The sequence below is a fragment of the Peromyscus maniculatus genome, chromosome 3, assembly GCF_049852395.1.
Source record: "Peromyscus maniculatus bairdii isolate BWxNUB_F1_BW_parent chromosome 3, HU_Pman_BW_mat_3.1, whole genome shotgun sequence".
Classification (NCBI taxonomy): Eukaryota; Metazoa; Chordata; class Mammalia; order Rodentia; family Cricetidae; genus Peromyscus; species Peromyscus maniculatus.
In genome coordinates, this window is record NC_134854.1 from 50292932 (window position 1) to 50317609 (window position 24678).

Here is a 24678-nt window from a genome sequence, read left to right on the forward strand (position 1 = left end):
AGAAATGCTAGGATGAAGACGTAAAAACAACATTGAAACCCACAGCAAAAAGGGAGTCAGAGGCAAGATTTATAAGTATGGAGATGGAGAAGCCTATCTGTAGGGGAAAAGCATACACACAGAAAAATGTCTTAATTGATTAAAGATAAAGACTGAAAACTACTTAAAAGAGATATACACAGGAAAAGGAACTAATTCAGAGAAAATAAAACCTTCTTAGAGGAATTTCCCGGTTGAAAGTCCATGGACCCTTGGATTCTGGCAGCTTTAGATTTGAAATCATTACTATGTTATCAATAACTAGGCCCTCTGAATGTGGGTGACAGTTGTGTGACTTGGACAGTATGTGGGGACCCTGGCAGTGGGACCAGGATTTATCCCTAGCACATGAACTGGCTTTTTGGAGCCCATTCCATATGGAGGGACACCTTGCTCAGCCTCAATACATCAGGGAGGGGCTTGGTCCTGCCTCAACTTGATATGCCAGACTTTTTTGACTCCTCATGGGAGGCCTCACCCTCTCTGAGGTGAAGATGGGGGTGGGGGTGGGGGAAGGTGGGAGGGAATTGGGAGGAGGGGAGGGAGGGGAAACTGTGGTTGATATGTAAAATGAAAAAAAAAACTTTAAATATAAAAATAACTGTGGACAAGTAACTTGCATTCTTCAAGTCTTAGGTCTTAAGAATAACAATACTGACATCACACTTGGAGATGAAACATCAAGAGGAAGAAAATTGTGTGTGTGAGGTCATCAGGACACAAATGACAGCAAGAAAACGGGTCACAAGTGTATGCCCAGTACTACTTCTGGGAACTTCTAGAACTCTGCGTATGGTTTCCCTTTCCAGGTAATCCTGACTTCACTCAAAATCACAAAGTGCCTTTTACCTCCACTTGACTGTCCCAGTCTAGATCAGGGTCCACAACAATATCAGGGTAATCAGGCCAGACCTGTGGGCAGAAAAAACATCAACAGAAATGCCTCAAACAATTTGCCCTACACAGAATTTCCTGCAAAACTATAATCCAGAGTCGTATGACTTCAATTTTCATGTAGGACTCTTCTACCGAAAAGTGAATTCCCTGAAGCTCTTAACTGTTGTCAATAAACAAATAAATACTGGCTGCAAAATGAAAACTAAAAGCCCAAAGACCAACTGGAATAGGTGAAAACCACACCCTCAAACACACTAACAGGGTGCCTGGCCCAGAGTAAGTCTTGCTGGATCAACACGAAGCTCATACCTTTCCCCAGACAATGTCTCCATTATTGGGATATCTGATGAAGACATTGTTCTCCAAACCCCGGGTGAAGGCAGGATAGGGCTGTGTCTCATTGCCAGAAATGGCTGGGTCCTGCAATCAGAGCACAAGGCAGGTGAAAGTTAAGACTGAGGATTTCAAAGAAGGTGGGTGGGAAAAGGGAAGTCCCCAGTTGTAATTTCACTGTAGAGTTCCCTGACTCCCAGAAATACATTTATATTAATTACACTTTTATTTCTCTCCTAAAACAGGGGAGGTCAGACATTCTAAGGTGATCCCCATCAAGCCCATCCATTGTCCCAAGCACAGCCTACACAGTCACACAAACTAACCAGGATAAGGATGACCCGCATCCCATTGCCCTTCATGCGATTGATCAGGTCTGGAAACCCAGAGAACTTGGGGCTGAGGGTGAAGTCCAGCTGCCTCTCCATGTAGTCGATGTCTGAGTACTGCACGTCCTGTGGATAACAGAAGGAAGCGTGGCTGCTGGGGGGCAGTCCAGGCTCCAGAAGGCAATGTTCCTTTCCCAGACTCAGCTATGTCATAGTATGGGTTTGGATTCTGAGATATTTTCTGTTTTCTTGTTTTCATCTGACTTCACCCAACACCCAAAAGTAGAAAATAATATTTAATCCAGCAACAACAACAACAAACAGAGTAAGATTAATGATAACTCCTATCTGGAAAGACTGTTATAACAAAAAAATTAAAGAAAAGCTGTATGGAGTGGTTATGGTGATTTCCCTTATCAGGCTGCCCCTGGAATCAGTGGTTCTTGTTCACAGAAAATATAAACCATGTACTAATACCAAATGGACAGTACGTCTGCTGTAAATCAATAAAAAAAAAAAAGCAAAACCATTCAATACCTGTGGAAAAGCAATATTGAGGGTACTCAGACACAATTTTCTTATTAGGATGATGCATTTCATGATCTCTTTTACTTTAACAAAATAATATGAAGAACAGAACAATATCTAGATAAAATAGAATAAATATGAAAAACAGATCCCTAGATCAGTCCTATTGGGAGCCTCTTGCCCTCAAGTGAGAGAGGTTGCCTCCACTTCAATTCCCACTGGAAATGAGGCCAGGAACCTGCCTTTATTAGAGCTGTGCTGCAGGGCCTGAGAAATGTGGAAGCCTGATGATGCCTTACAAACAATGCTCTGACTAACTTGGGTTCATTTTCTCTCAGTTAAGCATAACTACTACTGAAGAAACCTTTTATTATTCTTATGAAAAGAACTTTATGACTGAATTCCTTGAGTCAGCACTAGGTCCCCACTGTTAGTCTGAGTTACCAGTGCCCCAAGATCCACAGGGCCAATGCCACCACCTACACTACAGTAGCAACAGGATCAATATGATGCAATGAATCACTTTATACACTTGCAGAACCTTAGAAAATCTCACAAATTCACACACAGAGAGAGATTTGCTTAGCTCTGAGGTTGCAGAGCCAGCACATCATGATACTATGACATGTACATACATAGGGGATCTTCTTAGCCACCATATCATCATACAAGCTGGAGATCTCAGAATCATTCTCATATCCATAGCGACACAGCTGGAATCCCAGGGACCAGTAAGGTACCATCACAGGCCGACCAATCAACTGGAAAACAGACAGTAAGTGTTAGAATGTTAGAGGAGAAGTTGGATGGAAACTGGATATGAAGTCAGAATATTTTACCCAATTTGACACCAAATTCAAACCTAGAGAGGAAGTGGAGGAATGTGTAGAGCTCCTGGGACACACTAGAGAAAACCTACAGCTTCTCAGAGCACACTTTCCAGTAGTTCTGGAAAACCTGCTTTAATTCAGATTCCTAGATATATAATTTATATACTAAAAACACACAACAAAAAGGGAAATGACTAACTTAGAACACCGTGTCTAGGTCTTGCTGATTGTGTGACTTTGGGCAGCTATGTGACATTTCTGTGCTTGTTTTTTTTGTTTTGTTTTGTTTGTTTTTTACCGGTAAATCAAAGCTAAGAGTAGGAGCAATCCCATGTTGGTTTCACTGAGTAACACCCTCTCACATGCATTCAATAACACATGCAGTAGATATTTCATACATGTTTGTTGATGTTGTCACCAACAATGTTATAACTCCCAGTGACCGTGACTCCCACTACCACCACAAGTATAGTCATTGTCTCTGTCACCACACTGTAACTAGCATGACAATTTGATGATGTAACATTTTCCATCATAATGACTCCCATTGCCATCACAGACACAATCATCACTACCAACCCCACTCCTACTAAAACATCACCATATCTACCACCACCATCACTATCATGACCTCACTCTCTCAGCATCCAACATCAACTCCACTACAATCACTTTCATGATCACCTCATGTTCTGACTTCCTCTCTACCATTATCACCATAACGGTCAACATCCTCACAATCACTTTCACCAATAGCACTACCACTACGTTCAATATCACCATCCCTCACCACACCATCAAAATTACTACTACCATAGCTCCACCACCACATTAGCCCCACCACTCGTTACCACAAATACTTTGCTATACTTCAATAGGTGAAGAAAAGATCATTTTAATAGTTGAAGGAATATACCCACTCTCCCATATTCCATACTATACCTTCTCCTGAGAAAGACCATCAAATTTAGTTACCATATGATAGTTACATTATATGCAATCCTGTATAGCAGGGTTGGAACACATTATGAGTGTATGTACACACATGTATATACAACACACATATTTCAAAAATGCTTTCCTTCCTACCTCTGTGTATTGCTGAGTGACAAGCTCTGGAGTTGGGCCCAAGAACACAAAGAAGTCCAGAATGCCCCCTGTGGTCCTGTATGTTAGGGCAGGCAGGGGCTGGAATGTCACATCTGGAAACACACAAAAAAAATGTCACCATGATGAAATCCTTCCTGTTGAGAATATTAACCTGGAATCCCCACCTTCTCTCTATTCAGTTGTAACACACTGACAGCAGATATTTTTGAGTAGGTGCATATAGAATTGTACAACTTAAATGAAAGCTCTCGAGTTCTGAAAGCAGAACTCATTTGTGCAATGAACATAAGGAAAGACTACTGTATAGCTTTTTTATTTTTATTTTGTTTGTTTTTTTTCTTTGAAATGAAGAAAAGCATTGCTTAAGGGTTGCATACTTTTATTGGAGTAAATCAGAATGATCCTACTCCATTGGAGTTAAACTAGTGCTTACTGGTTTCCATTTGTATTTAGCTTCTGGTTGGAATTTGGAAAAAAAAAATGAAACCTAAATAAAATAGGTGAAAGCTTCTTGCCTAAAAAAAAATGAAAGCTCTCACTAGCTGCATTGTAAATAAAAGCTGGGTAAATTATATATAATTAAAATATATATAAAGGGTCAATGAAAGGGAAAACCAATCCACAAAGATTATAATTTCATCTATAGTGACCGCTAAGTCAAATATATTCTAAAGAAATTCAAGAATCATTGGAATACAATAAGAGGACAGAGGTTCATCCTACCCATGGCATTGCTGTTCATCAGGAGGACTCCATGGGCATTGCCATCCTCCTCTAGACCCATGTAGTAAGGGTGGACACCATAGGAATTCTTCTTGTACTGAGAGGCATAGGGAAAAGGAGGGAGGTTAGGAGACTGTGTGCATGGGAAAGAAACTTGATTGCTACGTTGAGTCAATCTTCTTCTGGTAAGAACAGCAGAGGAAAGAGGAACTTAAAAAGATCTCCATCCTCCTAGCCATAGAAGGTGATAAGCATGTGGAGTCTGGAAAAAAACATCACAAAGCACCCAGCATGGATGGAAGAGACAGAACACAGACACCAACGCCCTGTCCTTACCCCCGGGGGCTCATCCCTGGAAAACATGCCCCACGTGTGCCAGTTCAAGTCTATCTTGAAGGTTGTGTGCTCAGTCTCCCCAAAGCCATAGATATATGTGGAGGGCAGGCGGGTGGAGATGCGGATGAACATGTCATTGAAGGTGAAGCCCAGGAGCTGAGAGTCCCAGCTGCAGATGGAGAAGGGACATTTGCAAAAGGAAATTAGCTCCCTGGTGGCTTCTAGCAGCTGTCTTCCTAAGGATAACAGAGCTCTGGATTCTCCTCATACCACCAGAGCTAGGTCATCCTCCAGCAAAACACAAATCTATCTGCATAAAGCAATCACCCATGCCCCCATTAATGGCCCAGCAGTCATCCTTCACCCATCTTCCTCCACCAGTACCTTCTTCAGTGCTCTCTCTATAAGGCGAAACCCAAGCTGTTCTTATCACCTCAACTGCTATCATTCACACCTGCCCTGTCATTCCTGCTCCTTGAGGGCCCTCCTGCAGGCATCCAGGACTGTGAGTGAAGAGACCCCACATCACTTCACAGCTCTGCTCATACTCTTCAGTGACTTCTCACCAAGCCTTCCATGTTGCCCCTCTTCCATAACCCACCTCGCACCCCTGCTTTATCACCCACTTTAATCTTTCAATGATTTCACCCAATTACGTTTCTTGACATGCCAACTTTCTTGGCTGTGCTTTATGCTCTCTGTCTTCCCTCTATCAAAGATGTTCCTTCCCCCACCCGGAACTCCAAGTTAAGTGCTTCCTCATCCAGCTTCTATTTCAAATGACACTTCCCCCTCAGAAAGAAATATTCAGACCACAGTATCAGAAGCAGTGACCTTCCTATAACTTGGTCAAGCACATTTTCCTATACAACATGCTTACACCCATACTAGATTCCTGTGTATATTATCTGCACAATAACACCTAAGAGCCAGAAGGAAGTCATGAAATATTTGTTGGATATATTCCCTCTGCAACTGCCTTAGTAATCACCCTGAGGATACTGAAGGCTTCCCCTAAGAATAGACCAAGAAGAAATTGCTTCCTCGTGGTTCTGGTCATGGGTATTGTGATACTAAGACAGGCTGTCTGCAATGACAATGAGCCTTGTAAGGACTGTTTAGGAAAGCAGGGACGCCAAGTCAGACCAGGACCCACTCACATTACAGTGCCTGTACTCTTCCTGCGAATTTCAACCCCAAATGGATTCTGCTTGATGAGGACATCATAGAGACGGTCGTCACGGGTACTGATTGGATCATCAGGGATGTTCAGAGGTACTGGGACTTCATACCGACTGTGGTTGGGATCATAGATCTAAGCCAGAGGAAATGGATTTAAAGATACAGGTAAGAGAATAACTTCTGTAGTACTGTTCTACAAGGGTCTTATTTCTCTCTGCATTTGGTTAAAATACAGTGTATTTTACTGTGGAAATTTAAACACAAAACTTTTTTTCTTTTTGTTTTTTTGAGACAGGGTTTCTTTATGTAACAGCCTTGGCTGTCCTGGAACTCACTCTGTAGACCAGGCTGGCCTCAAACTCAGAGATCCACCTGCCTCTACCTCCCAAGTACTCACAAAACTTCTTTTAAGGTTCTGCAGCTTTGACTAGCAAAGAGCAACAGAATTAGAAAGGCCCTGTCTACACCAGATCACACACTGTGTTTACCTTGAACTGCAGCATTTCATTCTTGTGGTAGATGACTCGGAGCTGCAGCTGATTCACAGGTGTAGAGGGGAAGGCATTGCTATAAGGAGAAGGCTTCAAGGAGATGTTGGCTGTGGCCACATTTGAGTAATACTCAACATTGCTGACTGAGTACAACTCATTGACAAAGTAGCAATAAGGGACCCCAGAAGAGCTGGATTCCTGAAAAGAAAGTCAATATCCTTGATCAGCAGGGATCTGGAGTTACCAAATAGAAAGAGTTAGAAAAGGCAATTTACATGAAGAACGTGTGTGTGTGTGTGTGTGTGTGTGTGTGTGTGTGTGTGTGCAAGCGCACATGTGTGTGTGATTTTATATATAACATATTTTAATAGTTGGTCTTCAAGAAATATACTTAGTAAAATATCCCAGTCCTACCCCCCGTTATGCTCAAGACTTCCCCAGATTCCTGAAGAGGTCCTTTCTCCCTCGGTATTTCAGTGTATGCAAAAGTATACCGACGTGCTGTGCTCATGAAACGTTTATAAGATATTCATACACATGAACACTTTCAGCTTTCAGATTACCTCCCAGATGCAGCCTCGGGCAGTGCAGCTTGCTTCGGAAGCTGCATCCTGGTCTGGATAGCAGTCTATCTTTTCCTCGTCCCTTATGCTGTCATCCCACTCCACCGTATAGGATTCTTTCAGGAGAAGCTGGATACCCATAATAATTGCAACCTGTAGGGGCAGACAAGGCACAAGAGATCCTTCATTAGGAACAAAGTCCTTATGCAATCTGAAAATGCCTTTAGAAAATTAAGCAGAAATGAGAACAGAGTGGCAACAATGCAAGGCCTATGACTGGCTTGCAGGAAGACTTGTGTGTTAGTCCGTGGGACTACCAGCAGTGACAGGGAAATGTCAGTGCTCTTACTCCACTAGAATCTTCCTCATCATATTGGGTAAGAATTGGGAGAAAGTACAGTTGCTGTGACCGTTCCTTTTCACTCCTTCCCTGACTTATCTGTCCCTTTTATTTGGTTACAGAAACTCTTTTCTTCTCTTCCAGAATTTAGCTTCTCTTCTTGTGCTTTACTCCCCAAAGCAATGTCCCTGCCAGTGAGGGGTGCATGGAGAAGATACAAATGTCAATCACAGGCCCAGGTTCCTGTAATGGTTAGGGTCGTCAACTTCACATACACTGGAATCACCTGGAACATGGGTCTCTGGGCTTGGGTGTGGGAAATTATCTTTGTTGCATTGATTAAAGGAGTATCTGCCCACTTGGAGTGGTATTATTTCCCAGCTGGGATCATGGACTGAACAGCAGTATTCATTCATTGCTTTCTGCTTCATGTTTGTGGAGATGATGCAACCAGTTGCTTAGCTCCCAACACCTTGATTTTCCCACCATGATGGACCATTCCTTTAAACCACGAGCCAGGATAAGCGTTTCCTCTACGAGTTGCTCTTGTCAGGGCATTTTATCAAAGCTACAAGAAAAGAAACTCAGGGGGCTCCCATCCCCATATTTCTATGAGATCTTAGACAAACTAAATGAATTTATTGACTCTCAATTTAATCAATTGGAAACCTGGTGAGTTGGGACAAAAATTATCACATTTCTTTCCATACCTAACACTTATCCAAGCCCATCTGCTTAAATCTTGAAACATTCTGATATCCTACTCATCAAATTAAATATTCAACATGTTCTCTATTTTTTAATATTTGACTCTTCAACACTTTCACTTTTCTTAGGTGACATTTTAAGAACTGTCATGTTTCTCTCAATTTCCTCTCTATCTGATACTTTCCCCGTACTACCAATTCCAACCCTCCACCACCATCTCTAACAAGGCCTTGGTTCAAGGACCATTGTAAGACTCTTTGACAATTAAGTCATGCATGACCTTTGCAATTTATGACCTAAGACTCTCCAAAATCTAACTATATGTTTCCACCAGAATAAACTGATCTCCACTTAGAACTAGATGTCCCCAACGCTACATACACAGGATTGTCAGGGTGACAACATGAGGCTATTCTCAGTTCTTGGATTGGCTGATTCTGATATCTCAGCTTGAATTGCTCTACTTTCCTTTTATGGCAAAGTGGGGCCCACTGTGGAGCATACTTCCCGTTGTCTTATCAGTAAACTACATGTCCTTCTGTAGTATTTCATTTTTGAAGAGCAAAGCTCTCAGGTGAGGACTACATTATAGTCTATGAATTATAGCTCTAGCTTTGGAAAGTTAGCATCAAGTTCACCAATAGCAGCTGGGTTAGTGTTTCTTTCTCCACTCAAGGATTTCCTCCTTCATCTTTACCTCTGCCAACCTCTACTGTCTATCTTTTCTTCTCACTTATTCTGTTTTTCCCTTTTTATTTCTCCAAGAATGGGGCATTGTGATAGAACCAAGAAACCGCTTGCGATCATGAGAGAAGAAAGGACCTCAGTTCCTACAGCCTTCAACTGCTAAGTGCATGCCAGCAACTCTCCATCATCTAATTTCAACAGAATGACAAAATGGTCAGATTTTTTAATCTTTTGGAGATGTCTCATTATATTCAACTAATGAATCTCACCTGACACATCATCTTTATAGGTCCATCTCCCATCCTAAACAGTAAGCTGTGCTCAGCAATTTTACTAAGCTCTGGACACCATCAACTATAAAAACCAACAACACACCACTTTATTTCATGGTGTCTGCATCCTGAATATGTGCTCACCCTGAAAATTTTATTCAAGACAAAACTTCACATATGATAATATACCATTACAACAGAGGTATAAACTGCTTATTTTCCCAAAACTTGATGGTTCCATCACACATGCCAATCCAGATGTTGCACAACATGGGCTCAAGGTTACTTGTGGAGGATTTCTCCTTATATCAGGAGGAACACAACACAATTCTGTCTAGTAGATAAGGTGTATTAGCTTCCAGTAAAGAATTATATGTTATCATCCAACCTAATAAATAACCATTTGGATAAGATCTTCAAATTTTTTTTAAATATGCCATGAAAATGTGTACGTGTGTTGGAGTGAGAGTTTTAATAATGATAAAATCAGGAGGAGAAATAATCTCAACAAAGTTAAAAAATATTTCAAAAATTTAGCTCATTAGGCCTCAGCATTGGCCATTAGCTCTTAGATCCCCATTCATCTGAACCAGTCCCCACTTGCTTTTCTGTGCTATGTGTGTGTGTGTTGGGTGTGTGTGTGTGTGTGTGTGTGTGTGTGTGTGTGTGTGTATGTATGTGTGTGTGTATATGTGTGTGTATGTGTATTATACACACAAGCAAATGATGACTTGTTTGTGTGTGTATTATATATGTATATATTACATGTATCTATATATGATAATAAAATTAGTAAGAAAGCAGGACTCTTGAGAGACAAAAAAATACAAACCCAAACCATTTGTTTTTATCATTCTTGCCCCACAAGCTCCCTGACTCATTCCAGCTCAGACTATCTCCCAAATGTCATCATATTTCCCCTTAGTCTGACCTTCCCACCAGGCCTCAGAGGTGCTGTCATCCTCTGAGAGCCCCAGTGACTCTGGCAAGAAGAATCACCATCACACCAATTTGAAAAGCCTCAACAAAACAGAGACTTACCTTCATGTTAGGATCATAGGTGACTTGAGGAGACATCTGACTTATGACACCATTGTGTTTCACTGTAACATTGTAAAGTGCCCGTGTTCCAAAAATTTTAATCTCCTGAAATGCTAAATTATCAGGATTTGTGTAGCTTGATCCTACAGCACTCATATCCAAGTGGTTCTGAAATACATCAAGCATAATTATGCACAAATGAATGGGCTGAGGTTCTGTAGGTCCTCGAATGCCCCATCCTAGACCAGATGCCCCATCCTAGATCAGATGTCCATTCTAGACCAGATGCCCTGTCCTAGACAGATGCCTCATCCTAGACCAGATGCCCCATCCTAGACCAGATGCCCCATCCTAAATCAGATGCCCCATCCTAGACTAGATGCCCCATCCTAGACTAGATGATCTATCCTAGACCAGATGACCTATTATTCTAAATCAGATGCCCTATTATTATAGAACAGATGCTCCATCCTTGATCAGATCTTCAGCTGCTGTGAAAGCCTCTGAGCCTTCTCTACTAATGCATGTTTAGGTGGGGAAAAAATGAGAATATGCAAATAGACATTTTACATAACTGTATCAAGACACTAGCTCTATTGAAAAATATGATTTGCTTTGATTTATGAATATTATTGCTTCCTTTCAACAGCACAAATGATGAAATTACTGAGAATTAAGTCCTAAATGGGGATGTGCACACCCATAGTCATTACTGAAAATGTAGTCACATATATACACATGCAAATAGGTGCTAATGGTCAGATAAAAGTCCACACACTTCAGATTCTTACAAATGTTCTACTTACGTGAGTGACTGAAAATTGACATAGAACATTATTGGTTGTGAGATCTGAAAAAAAAGAGAGAGACGTCAGCCTGGCCTGATCTCTGAAGAAGGCCATATTTATTTCCTCTCCTCAAAGCTGACAGCTGATTTTGTAAATCAACAAAGTATGTCTTTTATGACAGATTAACATTTTACTAAATCTAGTAATGCTACCTCTTTATTCAAGTATCCATCAGTGCATATAGACTGTTTTCATATCTTCCCTAGTAACAATAATGCCACAATGAACATGGAGTGCAGATTCTCTTTGGCAAGCTCATTTCATGGACATACATATGTGTGTATTTAGAAGTGAGATGACTGTATCATAAAGTCACTTTATTTTCAACTTTTTGAAGGACTGTGGTTAGACCAATGTATATTTCTACCAAAGGATGTTAATAGTTCCCCTGGGTTCCTGCACCTTCACTAACACTTGTTACAGTTGATTATTTCATGCTAAAAGATATGGAGTGATACATCACTATCATGCTTTATTTAAACCTGAACTAGTGTTCAGCATTTTCTCATGTACCTGTTGGTTATACATGTCTAGGTGTGTCTATGTCTTCTCTGAAAAACACATCTATTGAAATAGTTTTCCTATTTTAAAATCACACTGTATATTCCCTTGCCATCAATTTTAAGAAGTTTTTTTTTATTTTCACATTGACTTTGTCAAATACATAATTTGCTCCATTTTCTCCTACTCTGTATGATGCCTTTGCAAACTATCATTTTTTTTTATTTTCCTAGATAGAAGACATCAAGGTTAAGTAGGGCCTATAATTGACTTTGTCTATAAAAATCAATGTCAAAGAATATTTTCCATATTGTTTCCCTAGATGACTTATGCTCAGTGCTTAACTTGAAGGCTAGCATACATTTTACAATAGTGAAGATGTGAACAGTACCTAGACATCCATAGGTAGATGATGGGAAAAGAAATGGTAGGACATGTATATCATGGAGTCCTCAGCAAGTGAGAACATAAAAACAATACAACATGTGACCTTGCATGAGCCTGAGACACATCATACTAAATGAAGGAAGCTAGACACAAAGAGAAGTATTTAGCCACCATGTTTATATGTGCATTTTAAAACAGCAGTTCATGGAACTGCAGTTGCCAAGAGGCAAGGGAGCGGAGAAGTTACTCAATGAGCAGCAACATTGAATTATAAGAGCATATTCTAGGGAGATAATGTATACCATGGCTGAGAATGAATGTCTTCATTGTTGATTATATTGATGGTAATGAGTAAACAATGACTATGTTGAACACCTTGAATATGTTCGAACATATTCAATTCATTATTTTAAATAAAATCAAGAATTTAAAACTGTCTTGGGAATGACAAAATGAACAAACTATACAAGTCCAAGCCATTGTTTTGCTTTCTTCTCACTACCACACCCCTGCAAAAATCTCCCCAGATGTTCTCAAAGAAGGTGTTCCATGGGAATCTATTTCCTGAGCTAGGGCCACAGCATCATTACTGCACAGCAACTGATGTGGACTAAAACACAGCTTGATGCATACACTAGGAATGTGTGTGCTCATCACCTTATACTGGCATGAGTATGATTTTCACATCACCAGCATTTGTCCCCCAGGGTTTGGGGGTAATATATATTTTAGAGCAGATGATTTAAAGCACCAGTCATGAAACTATGCCCCTTGAGTGTCTATTAATAAAAACAAGAGTCTATCCAACAGGAGAATTGAGAGGGGTTGGGGGCAACATGTTCTCCTTCCATCTGTAGTTCATCTGTCATGGTCTCTGACCAGTACATGCAGAAGCACATGTTTTCCCAGGGAGGATGCTCTAGGATACCTGGTGAGATTTCACCGACAGCTGAATGGCCAGGAGGGGTAAAGGGACAGAGTCAGACATGCAGGTCTTCAATGGCCACACAGTCTCACCACACTTACCCTTTGACTGCCCATCGTCCCAGAACAGCTCTCCTCTTGCTTCTTTGTTCTCATCCAGGGCAATGAGCAGACCAAGAGGGTTCTTCCGGCTGTGAAGAACAAGATTTACACAAGGCACAAATACTTAGGGCTCAAAGGATTTTAGAAAACATTTACCTCAGATTTCAACTGAGAAAGATACTAGTCAGTCATACATAACTCCTTTGCTTTATGGGCAGATAAAGAATATTGTGTCTTCCTCCAATAATAATTTTGCCAGATTAAGTATTTTAAACATCTATGAAGGGCACAAGCATTTAAATCTTGAAATTTCTGAACCGCTGCTGTCGTTACCACTAAAACTGCCACTCTTGTCACAATACGGGTTATTAGAGAGGAAGCTATCCTAGACAATGGTACTATGATCCAGGGCACTTTAGACATCCCACTCCAGGGAAAAAAATTTCAGTGATTTGAATTAATTTACAATCTGTGTGTGTCAATGATAAGAAATGTGGGATTAGACAAATGGAGGCAAACGTACTGGGGATATGCTGAGATCACACTGTGGTAAAGCACGTGCCTAGCTAGCGTGTTCCACACCCTGGTCCTCAGGCTAAGTGTAACAGAAGCATAAGCTCAAGTGCAGTGAAACAATTGGCTGTACTGGGAGAATAGCATCTTTGGGGCATTGAAAGCCAGATCTACTATTAACATATTGAAAAAGACAGAGGTGTCAAAGTCAACGTGGTATCACATTTCCATCTATAGACTATGGGCATCCTATTCTTGAAGGGGTTCAGACATCAAACTAGGGAACAAAAAAATTTTAATTTTTGAGACAGGAATTTGGTATCAGTATACAAAGTGACCTGAAACTGGAGTTATTTGACAGGGAGGGGAAGGGAGGAGGGAAAGGGGTGATTAGATTTAGTTATGTTTTCATAAAAGTCTATAAATTGAAGTATTAAGAAAACGAGGGAGGTTCAAAGGAAAAGACAGGTTTCAAGCCTCCCAAGAAATCTGTCTGTTGAAACTTACTAGGTCTAAATTTTGAAGCATATGGGAATACCGGCAAGTAACTCTTCTGAAGAGCTAGAATTGTAATTGTGCAAGCAAAGAGGAGAAAAAGCCAGGGGCTCAGGAAAAGCAGGAGAGACTTGAGTTTGTGTTGTTAAAATCCAATTATGAATTAAAAAGAAAAAAGAACCCTGCTCAATTATTAACAAGAAACAGGAAACTGGGTTTGTAGGAACATAATCAATGGAACCCAAATCTAGATCGGAGACCATGTGAGGCATGAGCTACATTGTCTCTAAGTACAGATAGGTCATCTATAGGCCAAGTCAGGTAGGGAGAGTACTGAGTGAGATTGCTCAGAACTGGGCTTTCTTGAGTCATGAGACTTACAATGTGAAAAGGTCTATAGCCCTGGGAAAGCCAGGGATGCAGACTACCCCAATTGTCAATTCATCCTCAAAACTAAGGTAAGGAGACCAGGAGGAAAGTCCTTCCAAGTCCAGCAGGGGCCAGTTCTCTGTCAAGAGAACCTAGAGACTAAGAACATAGTTGGTGACACCCCCTGCCCCACAAAAACAACCCACACATAGACACACACACACACACACACAATTCTCCCTCCATACTGTCCCTATTGGATCAGCATCTTGGGGTTAACAGAAGCCTGCTGGAGGAAGTAGACAAAATACGAGAGAGAGAGAGAGAGAGAGAGAGAGAGAGAGAGAGAGAGAGAGAGAGAGAGAGAGAGAGAGAGAGAGAGGCAGACAGACAGAGGCAGACAGACAGACAGAGAGACAGAGACAGAGAGAGAATTTAAGCTCAGTAAAATGGCTTTTGGCCTTAAGGCTGACACTGGAGAGATTGGGGACTCTCATGACGAAAGAACGAGCTCAGGGGTGTGCAAAGTAGAACCACACGTTCCCTATTCACCTTAAGTGAGTGTTCAGGCCAGGTTGTTGCCACGGCAGGATGTAGCCCCCACGGACATGAAGATTGATGTGCTCAAGAGGGGCTGGCAAGGTCTTCCACTCTCCTGTTGAATTGATATCTGCACCCTGGGGTCCAAAGGAGGAGAAAAGATGAGGGAATGCACACATTCCTCCCTGAGCAACACAGCCCACACACCTCCCTACACTTGCTTCTAGGTCATCACCATTCATCACAAACCTGCTTTCATACCTCGTGCATCCCCCCCGCTACTGTATGGAGTCTGCTTCTGCTTCTCTAAGTCTCCATGAGAGTCCCTGGCCTTAGCAGGATCTCATGTAAATCCCAAACACTCTCACCCTGCAACCGGGTGCTAAGGCGCAGAGTTCTTCGAGATAACACTGGACAGTATCTGCATTTATTTCTTGTTGACTACGCATGTGCTGTCCTCCTTCCCATCCCGCCAAGTTCCCAACCCTTTGATATCTGCTCCATTGCCAAGATCAGCCTGAGCAGACTATTTACACACCATTATCCTGAAAGGAGTATCCCTGTCTTACATTTAACACCTTTGCCAGGCCTCATGTGAAAGACACTCACTCATCTGAGTCATAACCTAAAGTCCTTTCACACTTTCTCAGCCACAGCAGGGCCTCATAATGCAGGCACTTATTTGCACTTTTTCTTTTATTGAAAATAGATTTTTTTCATACAATATATTCTGATTATGATTTCTCCTCTCTCTACTCCTCCCAGTTTCTCCCCATCTCCCCTCCTACCCAGATCTACCCCCTTTCTGTCTATCCATAGGAAAAAAGCCATCTAAGAGATAATAATATAAATAATAAGATAAAGCAAAAAAAAAATGGAATCTGACAAAACAAACGCACAGAAGGAAGAACCCAAGGAAAGGCACACACACACCAAAAAAAAAAAAAAACCAGCTACAGATGAAGTATCACACTCGTTCATACAATCAGGAATCCCATAAAAACACAAAAACCAGAAGCCACTGTATATACTCTAAATCTGTATTGTAATACATGTATACATACACACATACAAGTAAAAATGAAAAATTAAAATAAAAAAAACCTGATAGGACATTTTGAGACAAGGAACCCCCAAAGATGCTGCTGAGTTTTTTTCTGTGGGCTGTCTACTGCAGGGCATGTAACCTACTCTTAAAAGTAATTTGTTTTTCTAGTGGGTCCCCCTTCAAGAAAACTCATTTTTCCTTTGAAAATTGTCAATTGAAGATAACTTCTGAGTTAGGAATGGGGGCTTGTGTCCACTGCTTCTTTCAGCTCTAATGTATGTCGGTCAATGCAGGCACTATTAACAATGAGGTTAGAAAGTTCTTTTTTTGTGATGTTATCCTATAGTGTGTGTGTGCGTGTGTGTGTCTGTGAGTCTATGTGTGAGTATGTGCGTGTTGTATGTATGTGTTCATATGTGTGCACATGTATACATGGCTGTATATCAGTGGTTCTCAACCTTAGTATTGCTGCAACCCTTTGATACAGTTCCTCATGTTGTGGTGAACCCCAAACATAAAATTATTTTGTCACGACTTCATTACTGTAATTTTGCCACTTGTGAACTGTAATATAAATATCTGATATGCAACTCCTGTGAAAGGGTCATTTGGCCCCAAAAGAATCATGATCCACAGGTTGGGAATCACTGCTGTATACTAATGTGTACATGTGTGTGGCTGTGTGTTTCAGTGTATGTGTCTCTGTGTGTGTTTGTATGTATATATGTGTTCATATGTGTGCATGGTTGTGTGTGTGAATGCACAGGCATATAGGCATACACACACACACACACACACACACACACACACACACACACACACACACACAGAGGCCAGATTGCTATCATCATCCTTCTCTCCACCTTGTTTATTTATTTATTTTTTGTTTTCTGTGGGCCGTCTACTTTGTTTATTGATTGATTGATTGATTGATTGATTGATTGATTGATTGATTGATTGATTTGAGACAAGGTCTCTCACTGAATCTGGAGTTGCTGATTGGCTAAACTGGCTGAATCCTTTTTCTCTATCTCTCCAGCACTAGGTTCACAATGTATTTGATAAGTGTACTAACTTACCGCTTTCTATTGCTATAAAAAGTTCATGTATCTGCTTCCACGGTGCAGCATGTCATTTGAAACAACTTGAACCCCTGACCCCAGGCAACAGTCACTCATAAGTGGCCCTGAATAAATGACTTCACATTCTTTTTGGAGTAAGATCTGTAGTTTTCATCGACAGCACTGGCTCTCACCTGTCTTAGCTAATCACATGGAACAATTCTTTAGCATCTGTGCAAAAAGGGCAGCCACTTAGAAATACAGAGGAGAAAGGGTCTCTGTGAAGGCACACTCACATAAACAGAAATGAGATTGAACATTACTCTCTTAAGTACTTTCTGGTATCAGAAAAAGAGCTCATTAATGTCTTCACCATATGGCTAATGGTGACATAAGGAGAGATATGCTCACAGCCCAATAGGCACCAGTTTGCAGGATTTCATGTCGCTTCCCAGCAATTCTCTAAAAGAGTAGCTGTGGTTTGTCTGATCCTAACAGGAACTGAGAAGACAGCTAGACCAGAGCAGGTGATTTCCATTGTCAGGATCTGGTCTGTTTTCTACTGAGTCTAACATACTCGGAGACTTTGAACTCTAACACTGGTTGTATGAACATTTAGTGAACTTACCGTATAGTAGTCATACCAGAGGGCTGTGGGGAAATAAGCACTGACATTTCGAGCATCCTGAAATTAAACACAGACTGGGCGTGAGTATTGCATTCTAAGACAGAGTCAGCAACCCACAATGTACCCTTGCATAAAAGAACAGAGCTAGAATTGGACAACTGTGCCTCAACTTCCTAAAGATCACCAACACTGAGAAGCCCCGTTTTCTTCCCAGGTTTCCAAGGGTGGAAACTGCCTAACAAACACCAGCACCTTCACTAAGGCCCTTTGGGGAGTAAGTGTGGTGATACTTTATTTGTGCTGAAATGTGATATTTTATTTGTATGTTAATAAATAAAGTTGCCTGGAGATCAGAGGTAAAATAGACATAAACAGAAGTCAGGTGGTGGTAGCACATGCCCTTTATCCGATCACATGACAGGCAGAGTCTCTGTGTGGTCAAGGACACAGCCAAGTGTGGTGGCATGAGCCTTTAATCTCAGTACCAACCACAGAGACCCGGAGGTCTGTATAGACAGGCAGTGACGAGAAAGTCATGTGGCTGGGCTTAGAACCAATGGGAAGGCAGAATAGGAAGGCAATAAAAACACAGGTTACACAGGAAGAAGCTCTCTCTGTAGAAGTTACTGCTGGAAGTAAGCTAAAGCTAGTCATGGCTATTGCTCTGATCTCTTTGGCTATTACCTCTATAATAATAGCTCTGTGTTTCTTATTTAATAAGACTGTTTAGAAATTCATCTACAAATAAGACTTCAAAGACAATGACAACCTCGTGCTTGAAGCCTTACTCATACCTCTCTAAAGACACATGCCCAAGGTTAGGAATAGAGCAGAAAAAAACATGTCTGCAGGTTAAAAGTATCTGAAGGTGATTTAAATAGCTTCTCTGTGTAGTTAAATACCCATCTGGGTACAGAAGAAATGACGAAATGTCTCTTGCTGCATGTGTAACCACTTATAGAAGGAAGCAAAGAGCTAGCTACCAGCAGGCACAAGGTGACAAGTATTGCTGCAAGCAGTTCTGAACGTATCAGTTAAAAATGATGGAGGCTATAAAGAATCTTCACACTACCTCCCACACCTGTACCTACACATTTCATTTTAATCAGTGGGAAAACAATACGTTCAATAAACGATGAAGCCGTTTTCACTTTTACTATTCCATGAGCTGGAATTATTGGGCTCATGTAAAGAAGGATTGGAGGGCAGGAAACCCAAGATGCAGAATCCTACACTGAAGGACCATGAGAGACCAATGTAGAATAAGAAACACAGTCTCCAGATCTGTGTCACACCAGACTTCCTTCTCCAAGTTCTCTCAGTCTAGCCATTGAGATCCTCCATTTCTCAGAGGTCTCTCTACTCACAGGCTCCAGCACAGGGCTGACCAGGAAAGCTGGACCCAGGAGGAACTGTTTGTCTATATTCCAGGTCTCACGGTCTGCCACAAACCTGAAAAGGGAATTGAAGGTGTCACAATCAGACCTGAAGAGGATTTTTGGCTTAACACCCTCAGAAATGCTTGAGTTAAGACCTATATCAGAGATCCTATGTGTCCTCTGCCTCCAGTACTCTCTGCACAGGAAAACAAAGATTAAACTCCCCACATCATCTTATGTACCATGCCTTCAAAACTAAATGTGCTTATGGACAAACCATTTCTTTATCCTCCCACATTTAAATGCAAAGATGTTTTTTGCTCTTAAATCTTTACTGGACTGCTCATGGAGTGACCTGGAGCAAATGATGGCCTAAAATTACATAACAAAATAAAAATAAAGTAAGGTCACATGAAGAAAATAATACTATGGAATGTTGACTCTTGTTTATTTTTTTTTTATTCAATAGGTGGTCTTTCATACACTACTTGTATCAAGCAGAGTACAGAAGGACTCATAAAGTATGGTGCCTACCAGGATAACCTTGGCAAAAGAGTGTCAAACACCAGAGTGGAAAAATTGTTTCATCAGTTCCCTACTTACAGGTTAAAGGCATTCCCCATCATTCAACAGCATCCCAGCTGAACACTCACTCATGGAGAAGAGGCCGCACAACTGTGCTGCCCTCCGTGTGGGCCTTGTACATCAAGGTGTAGAGATACGGCAACAGGGTGTATCTGGTCTCTAGCACACTTCTGGAAATATTCTCAAAGGTTTCATCCCAGGACACAGGGTCTTGCCTCTAAAGCAACAGAAGAAAAGTGTTCAAAGTCCTCCAGAGACAATTAAGAAGTTAAAAAGGTCACTAAAGGCCCATTTGAAATAACATCGAAATCTAACAAACCATAAAGTTTAGAAATGAATAGGACTCCTAGAATATTCTTAATTCACTGGTAAAGATGACTAAAATTCTACCAGAAAAGAACATTTGTAAGACATTCTTCATGAGATATACTATAAAACAGTCTAGGCAAAAAGTCATCAAAGTAATATTGAAAAATATGGTTTACATGAAGAGGATTAATGACTTTGATGATGTTCCAAGGAAAACAGGCAGCAGGATTGAACTCAGAAACTGAGGAAGCATTCCAAGTGACATAATATAGGTGAGGAAGCTGATATCCTACCCTGGTCCCAATGGTGTTGTGGTTCCTGGAGAAGGGGTAAAATGCACCCAGCTGCATCCAGCGCACACACATCTCATACTCAGCATCTTGAAAGAACCCACAGATGTCTGACCCGGTCTGAAACAACAAGGAACAAAGTGAGCTCTGGGAGCTCTCTGAGAGATGAGGCCACCTTCCTAGGGAGGAGGAGCATGCAAGGGCACTTACATAGGAGATGCCAAAGAGACTGAACTCCATCATGCCTGCAAGGAGAGATGCAGCAGGGTCAGGACAGGCACTCATTCTCTGCCTGCTCCTCCCCCTTCACCAAGGACCCTACTCCCCTCTCCACCCACAGCCAGCAGAGGCCCCTGGGCACAACCACACACCAATGATGGATTTCCCCAGCTGGTCCCAGGCAGCTGTGTTGTCCCCCAGCCAGTGTCCTGCCCAGCGTCCAGAAGAGGGGAATGTGGAGCGGGTGATGACGACTCCTCTCTCTCCTGTCACCTCCTGCACAGCTCTGGTGGGGAAACAAGGGGAAAATTAAAGGCAGAAAAGGGGAAGGAAAAGAACAGAGCTTCCTACCCAGAGCCCTTGCTCTTAGGACATCATGACAAAATATATCTTGTGTGACTAGAAAGAATATAGAAATGACCCTGTAGAGGAGCTCTGGTTGGTTAATGGGGATTATAATATCGGTAAGTCCTTTGCACAGTTGTTTCAAAGTATCTCAACATGTGACAATTCATTGGCTTCTCCCCAAATAGTAAGCAGTCACAGAATTAGGCTGTTTATTTACCCATACTTGATATTCTATATTAAGGGATTATTTTTCTGTTGGCTCCAATTGTGAGTATGCCTAGCTACTTCTACAAAAGACCAATTGACTATCCAACATGAGTAGCCAAAGAAAAACCAACACCTAAAGAGACAACTCACGGCCGGGCGGTGGTGGCGCACGCCTTTAATCCCAGCACTCGGGAGGCAGAGCCAGGCGGATCTCTGTGAGTTCGAGGCCAGCCTGAGCTACCAAGTGAGTTCCAGGAAAGGCGCAAAGCTACACAGAGAAACCCTGTCTCAAAAAAAACAAAAAAACAAACAAGAGACAACTCACTTCCAACACAAACAGGCGAGCTTTCTAGCCCTCAGATACCCTTTTCCTCTTGCCACCAATGATACCACAGTACTGCCTACAGTGCATGATGACTTTCAGGGTGCCTGTGGGTACATTCAAGAGGACTATTGATTGCCTCACACATCTGCCTCCATGATTAAGGAGAGGTTGCTTAATAAATAAGAATTGTTGCACAGTTATTACAATTACATTGTACAGACCCCTGGGGATGGGAAAATGAATGGAAAAGTAGAGGAGCTACAACACCCATCACAGAGGTAGAGGAAGTAGAAGGAGAAGTAGAAGGAGAGGGTCACTCACTCATAGGTGGGTCTGGTCTGGGACCACCCATAAAGGCTGTGCACATCATAATGCCGCAACCGGGAGCCATCTGGAAGCATCTGCTCACTCTCCATGCACAGTGTCTTGCTGCTCAGGCCCCTGTCCCTGGCTTCCAAATCTGAGGGAAGATTTAAGAAAGTGAAAAACAGTTCTGATTTTTCTCATTCCTGACCTCCTATTAATGGATTTAATTCCACAACTTAAGATTAATTTGATATCTCTCCCCAACCTAGGGTCAACTCAGTACAGTGCTCTGAGCTGAGATGCAAGGAGCCTGCATGTGATTTCCATTGCTGGTTCACTTAAGAAGGTAAAGGAGGCAACAGAACCCTGGATTTTCATTCACTGACAGCAGAGCAGGCTTTGGCTAGGACTGCTAACACTAACTATTTATCATTCTTATACCACTTCAATGAAGCTTATAATACTTTCTGCCTCTCTATGTGTACTCTACTCTAGAAAACTGACACAAGGAAAGTTGCGTGATCTTTGAAATACGTTATACACCAAGGAAAATAAAATTGGTGGAACTAAGGCATAAACACAAATAGAACCTTAAAGTCAACTGGCTCCATGATAACAGGAAGCAACTTTTTCCAACCATTGGTTACAAAGAAAATGCATGTGGATGCATTCTCATAAAACTAGATAGCCAAGACATTTTACTTGAGAAGCCTTCAGAGACATTAATACTGTTGAGAATCATCTAGACGAATTTGAGAAACTTGCCTAATGTCTCCTGGATCTTACACACACAGAATTGGGTAAAGGGCTTTCCTATTCCTTGTCTCCAGCCCCATTAAACCACAGCAACTATGAGAACCTACCATTGGTGACCAGGTAACCCCTGCTGGATAGACAGGGAGGGTTGATTATTTATATTACAGGAGCACAGTAGAAATTTCCTTACATAGAAATGAATCTGCTTGTACACATTTTGACTGGCTCAGCACACATTTTCTAAAATGTGCTAGCTAGAGGAGGGGAAAGGTTGATTGGAGGAATGTTAGTCCTCTGCATTCCCAGCCTGCCTGCCTCTGAATAAAGTACAATGGATTTTCAGTTCCTGTCTCCTCAATGGCATTTGGAAACAGGCAACATTTACTCCAGCATTCAGTTCTGCCTCCAGACACTGCTGCACAGGAGGAGCAGGCCCAAATTCCTTACGTGGCATGTAGGGTGGACGGTTCAGAGTAGCATCACTGCAGCCTGAAGGAACTGCCCCATTCACAAAACTGGAAGGTTCATTCATATCCTACAAATGTCAGAAACATTACTTCTATTTAAATGTAATCAGAGCCTATAAATTCAGAGTTAATAAAATAGCATGAAAAAAGCATTAAACATCCAGTTATCTCTGGACATCTGCACAGGGAAGATCTTCAACTGCTGGGGAATCAGGCTATAAAGATTATATGATCTCTATAGGGAAAGTTCTTTTGGCAGACCAAGTTCCAAGAGATTTCTGATAATAACATTGGAGGTCTTAGAGAAGGAGCTTCAGGTAAAGACCAGGTGTGGAGAGGATGAAGGCTGTTCCACACCTTATAGAAGGAGTACACTGTGGCATCTCCAAAGCCTGGGATGGATGTTATTCGATTAATATGTTAAGACACACACAGGTAGATGGACTGCAGAGATCTCTCAGTTCATAAGAGCACTTGTTGCTATTGCTGGGCTCCCAGCATCCACATGGTGGCTCACAACCATCTGTAACTCCAGTTCCAGATCTGACTCCTTCTTGTGACCTTCATGAGCACCAGGCACACACATCATGTACATACATACATTACATATAGACAAAATAGTACATACATGGTGTACATGCATACATATAGACAAAACATTTATTCAAATGAAATAAATGGTAAATATTTTAAAAATTAAGATACAGGAAGATGCACAAATATGGGCTCACATACATACACAAAAGCACACTGCTCCTATCCTCCATCCAAGCGAATAGACATACACACACACTTACAATCCATAGGCCATCAAACTTCAAGCTCTTCTCTGGTGCCTGTGGGTTCATGTAGAGTTCTTGAATTTCCTTTTTCCACCATGTGGCAGTTGAATCACGGAAAAAGTCTGGGAAGGCCACATAAGCTCGGTATTTCTGTTAAATAATGATATTTAGTTATTTGTCATAAATGATTATATTAAGCAGCAAACATGCATCTAATATGAACATGGCTCATGCAAAGTCTTATATGACATGGTGGTAGATGATGATAATAGGAACCAAGTATATAGCAGATGTTTAGAAGAGCATTATCTTAGAAAACTGTGGAAAACACATTTAAAAAGCATAAAATAACACCTACTGTGAATCTGAAAAACATCCAATGCATTTCTCTTCCTTTTTCACAGGAGTGGGAGTGATCAAATACTGAACTCACTAACTCATGCTATGGATTTCCATCAAATTGTGTCATCATATCTTAAGGACTGATTAGGCAAGGTAGAGCCTTAGCTGAAAGGCCAGAAGTTAGGTGAAGGGTATCAGGTTGGACAAAAGCGTTCAGGGAACATTCACACTGGGAATGAGGTTGGATTTGATTGCATGTTTCTGATCTTGGACTAACTAGTATGGCTCTCTGTTTGCTGTGATTGTAAAACCAGAGGACACTTTCAGCCATGTGCAATATGAAGTGGGGGGGGACTTGTGGTCGAGGGAGCTTCCACATTGGTTTCACTTCCTTTTCCCCCAAATCATAAAAACATTGTCTACAACTTACTTTAAAAGTACATCCAATCTATTGCTCCTTGACTACATTTTATACTTTTTAAGAGCAAAGATCTTGCCTTGTATTTTCAAGTTGATCTTTATATTCTCTTCAGTGTTT

General features: G+C 41.4%; 1 protein-coding gene across 8 annotated transcripts in view; it reads right to left on the minus strand.

The window, feature by feature from the left end:
* Positions 1-24678, minus strand: part of LOC102904107 (maltase-glucoamylase) — a 156876-nt gene that overhangs the window by 19348 nt on the left and 112850 nt on the right. For 7 of the 8 annotated variants that reach the window (XM_076566436.1, XM_076566437.1, XM_076566442.1 and 4 more), the window contains 23 exons: positions 23814-23948; positions 22997-23084; positions 21809-21947; positions 20760-20893; positions 20599-20633; positions 20392-20508; positions 19858-20006; positions 19193-19277; positions 17826-17882; positions 15101-15225; positions 13172-13260; positions 11216-11259; positions 10410-10577; positions 7362-7514; positions 6796-6996; positions 6286-6440; positions 5126-5294; positions 4790-4886; positions 4046-4158; positions 2762-2887; positions 1596-1724; positions 1246-1356; positions 889-951 (listed from right to left, as the gene is read on the minus strand). In XM_076566436.1, coding sequence (XP_076422551.1) covers positions 889-951; positions 1246-1356; positions 1596-1724; positions 2762-2887; positions 4046-4158; positions 4790-4886; positions 5126-5294; positions 6286-6440; positions 6796-6996; positions 7362-7514; positions 10410-10577; positions 11216-11259; positions 13172-13260; positions 15101-15225; positions 17826-17882; positions 19193-19277; positions 19858-20006; positions 20392-20508; positions 20599-20633; positions 20760-20893; positions 21809-21947; positions 22997-23084; positions 23814-23948 — 2682 coding nt within the window. The remainder of the gene's footprint in view (positions 1-888; positions 952-1245; positions 1357-1595; positions 1725-2761; positions 2888-4045; positions 4159-4789; positions 4887-5125; positions 5295-6285; positions 6441-6795; positions 6997-7361; positions 7515-10409; positions 10578-11215; positions 11260-13171; positions 13261-15100; positions 15226-17825; positions 17883-19192; positions 19278-19857; positions 20007-20391; positions 20509-20598; positions 20634-20759; positions 20894-21808; positions 21948-22996; positions 23085-23813; positions 23949-24678) is intronic. The other variant, XM_076566440.1, reaches the window with a different exon arrangement.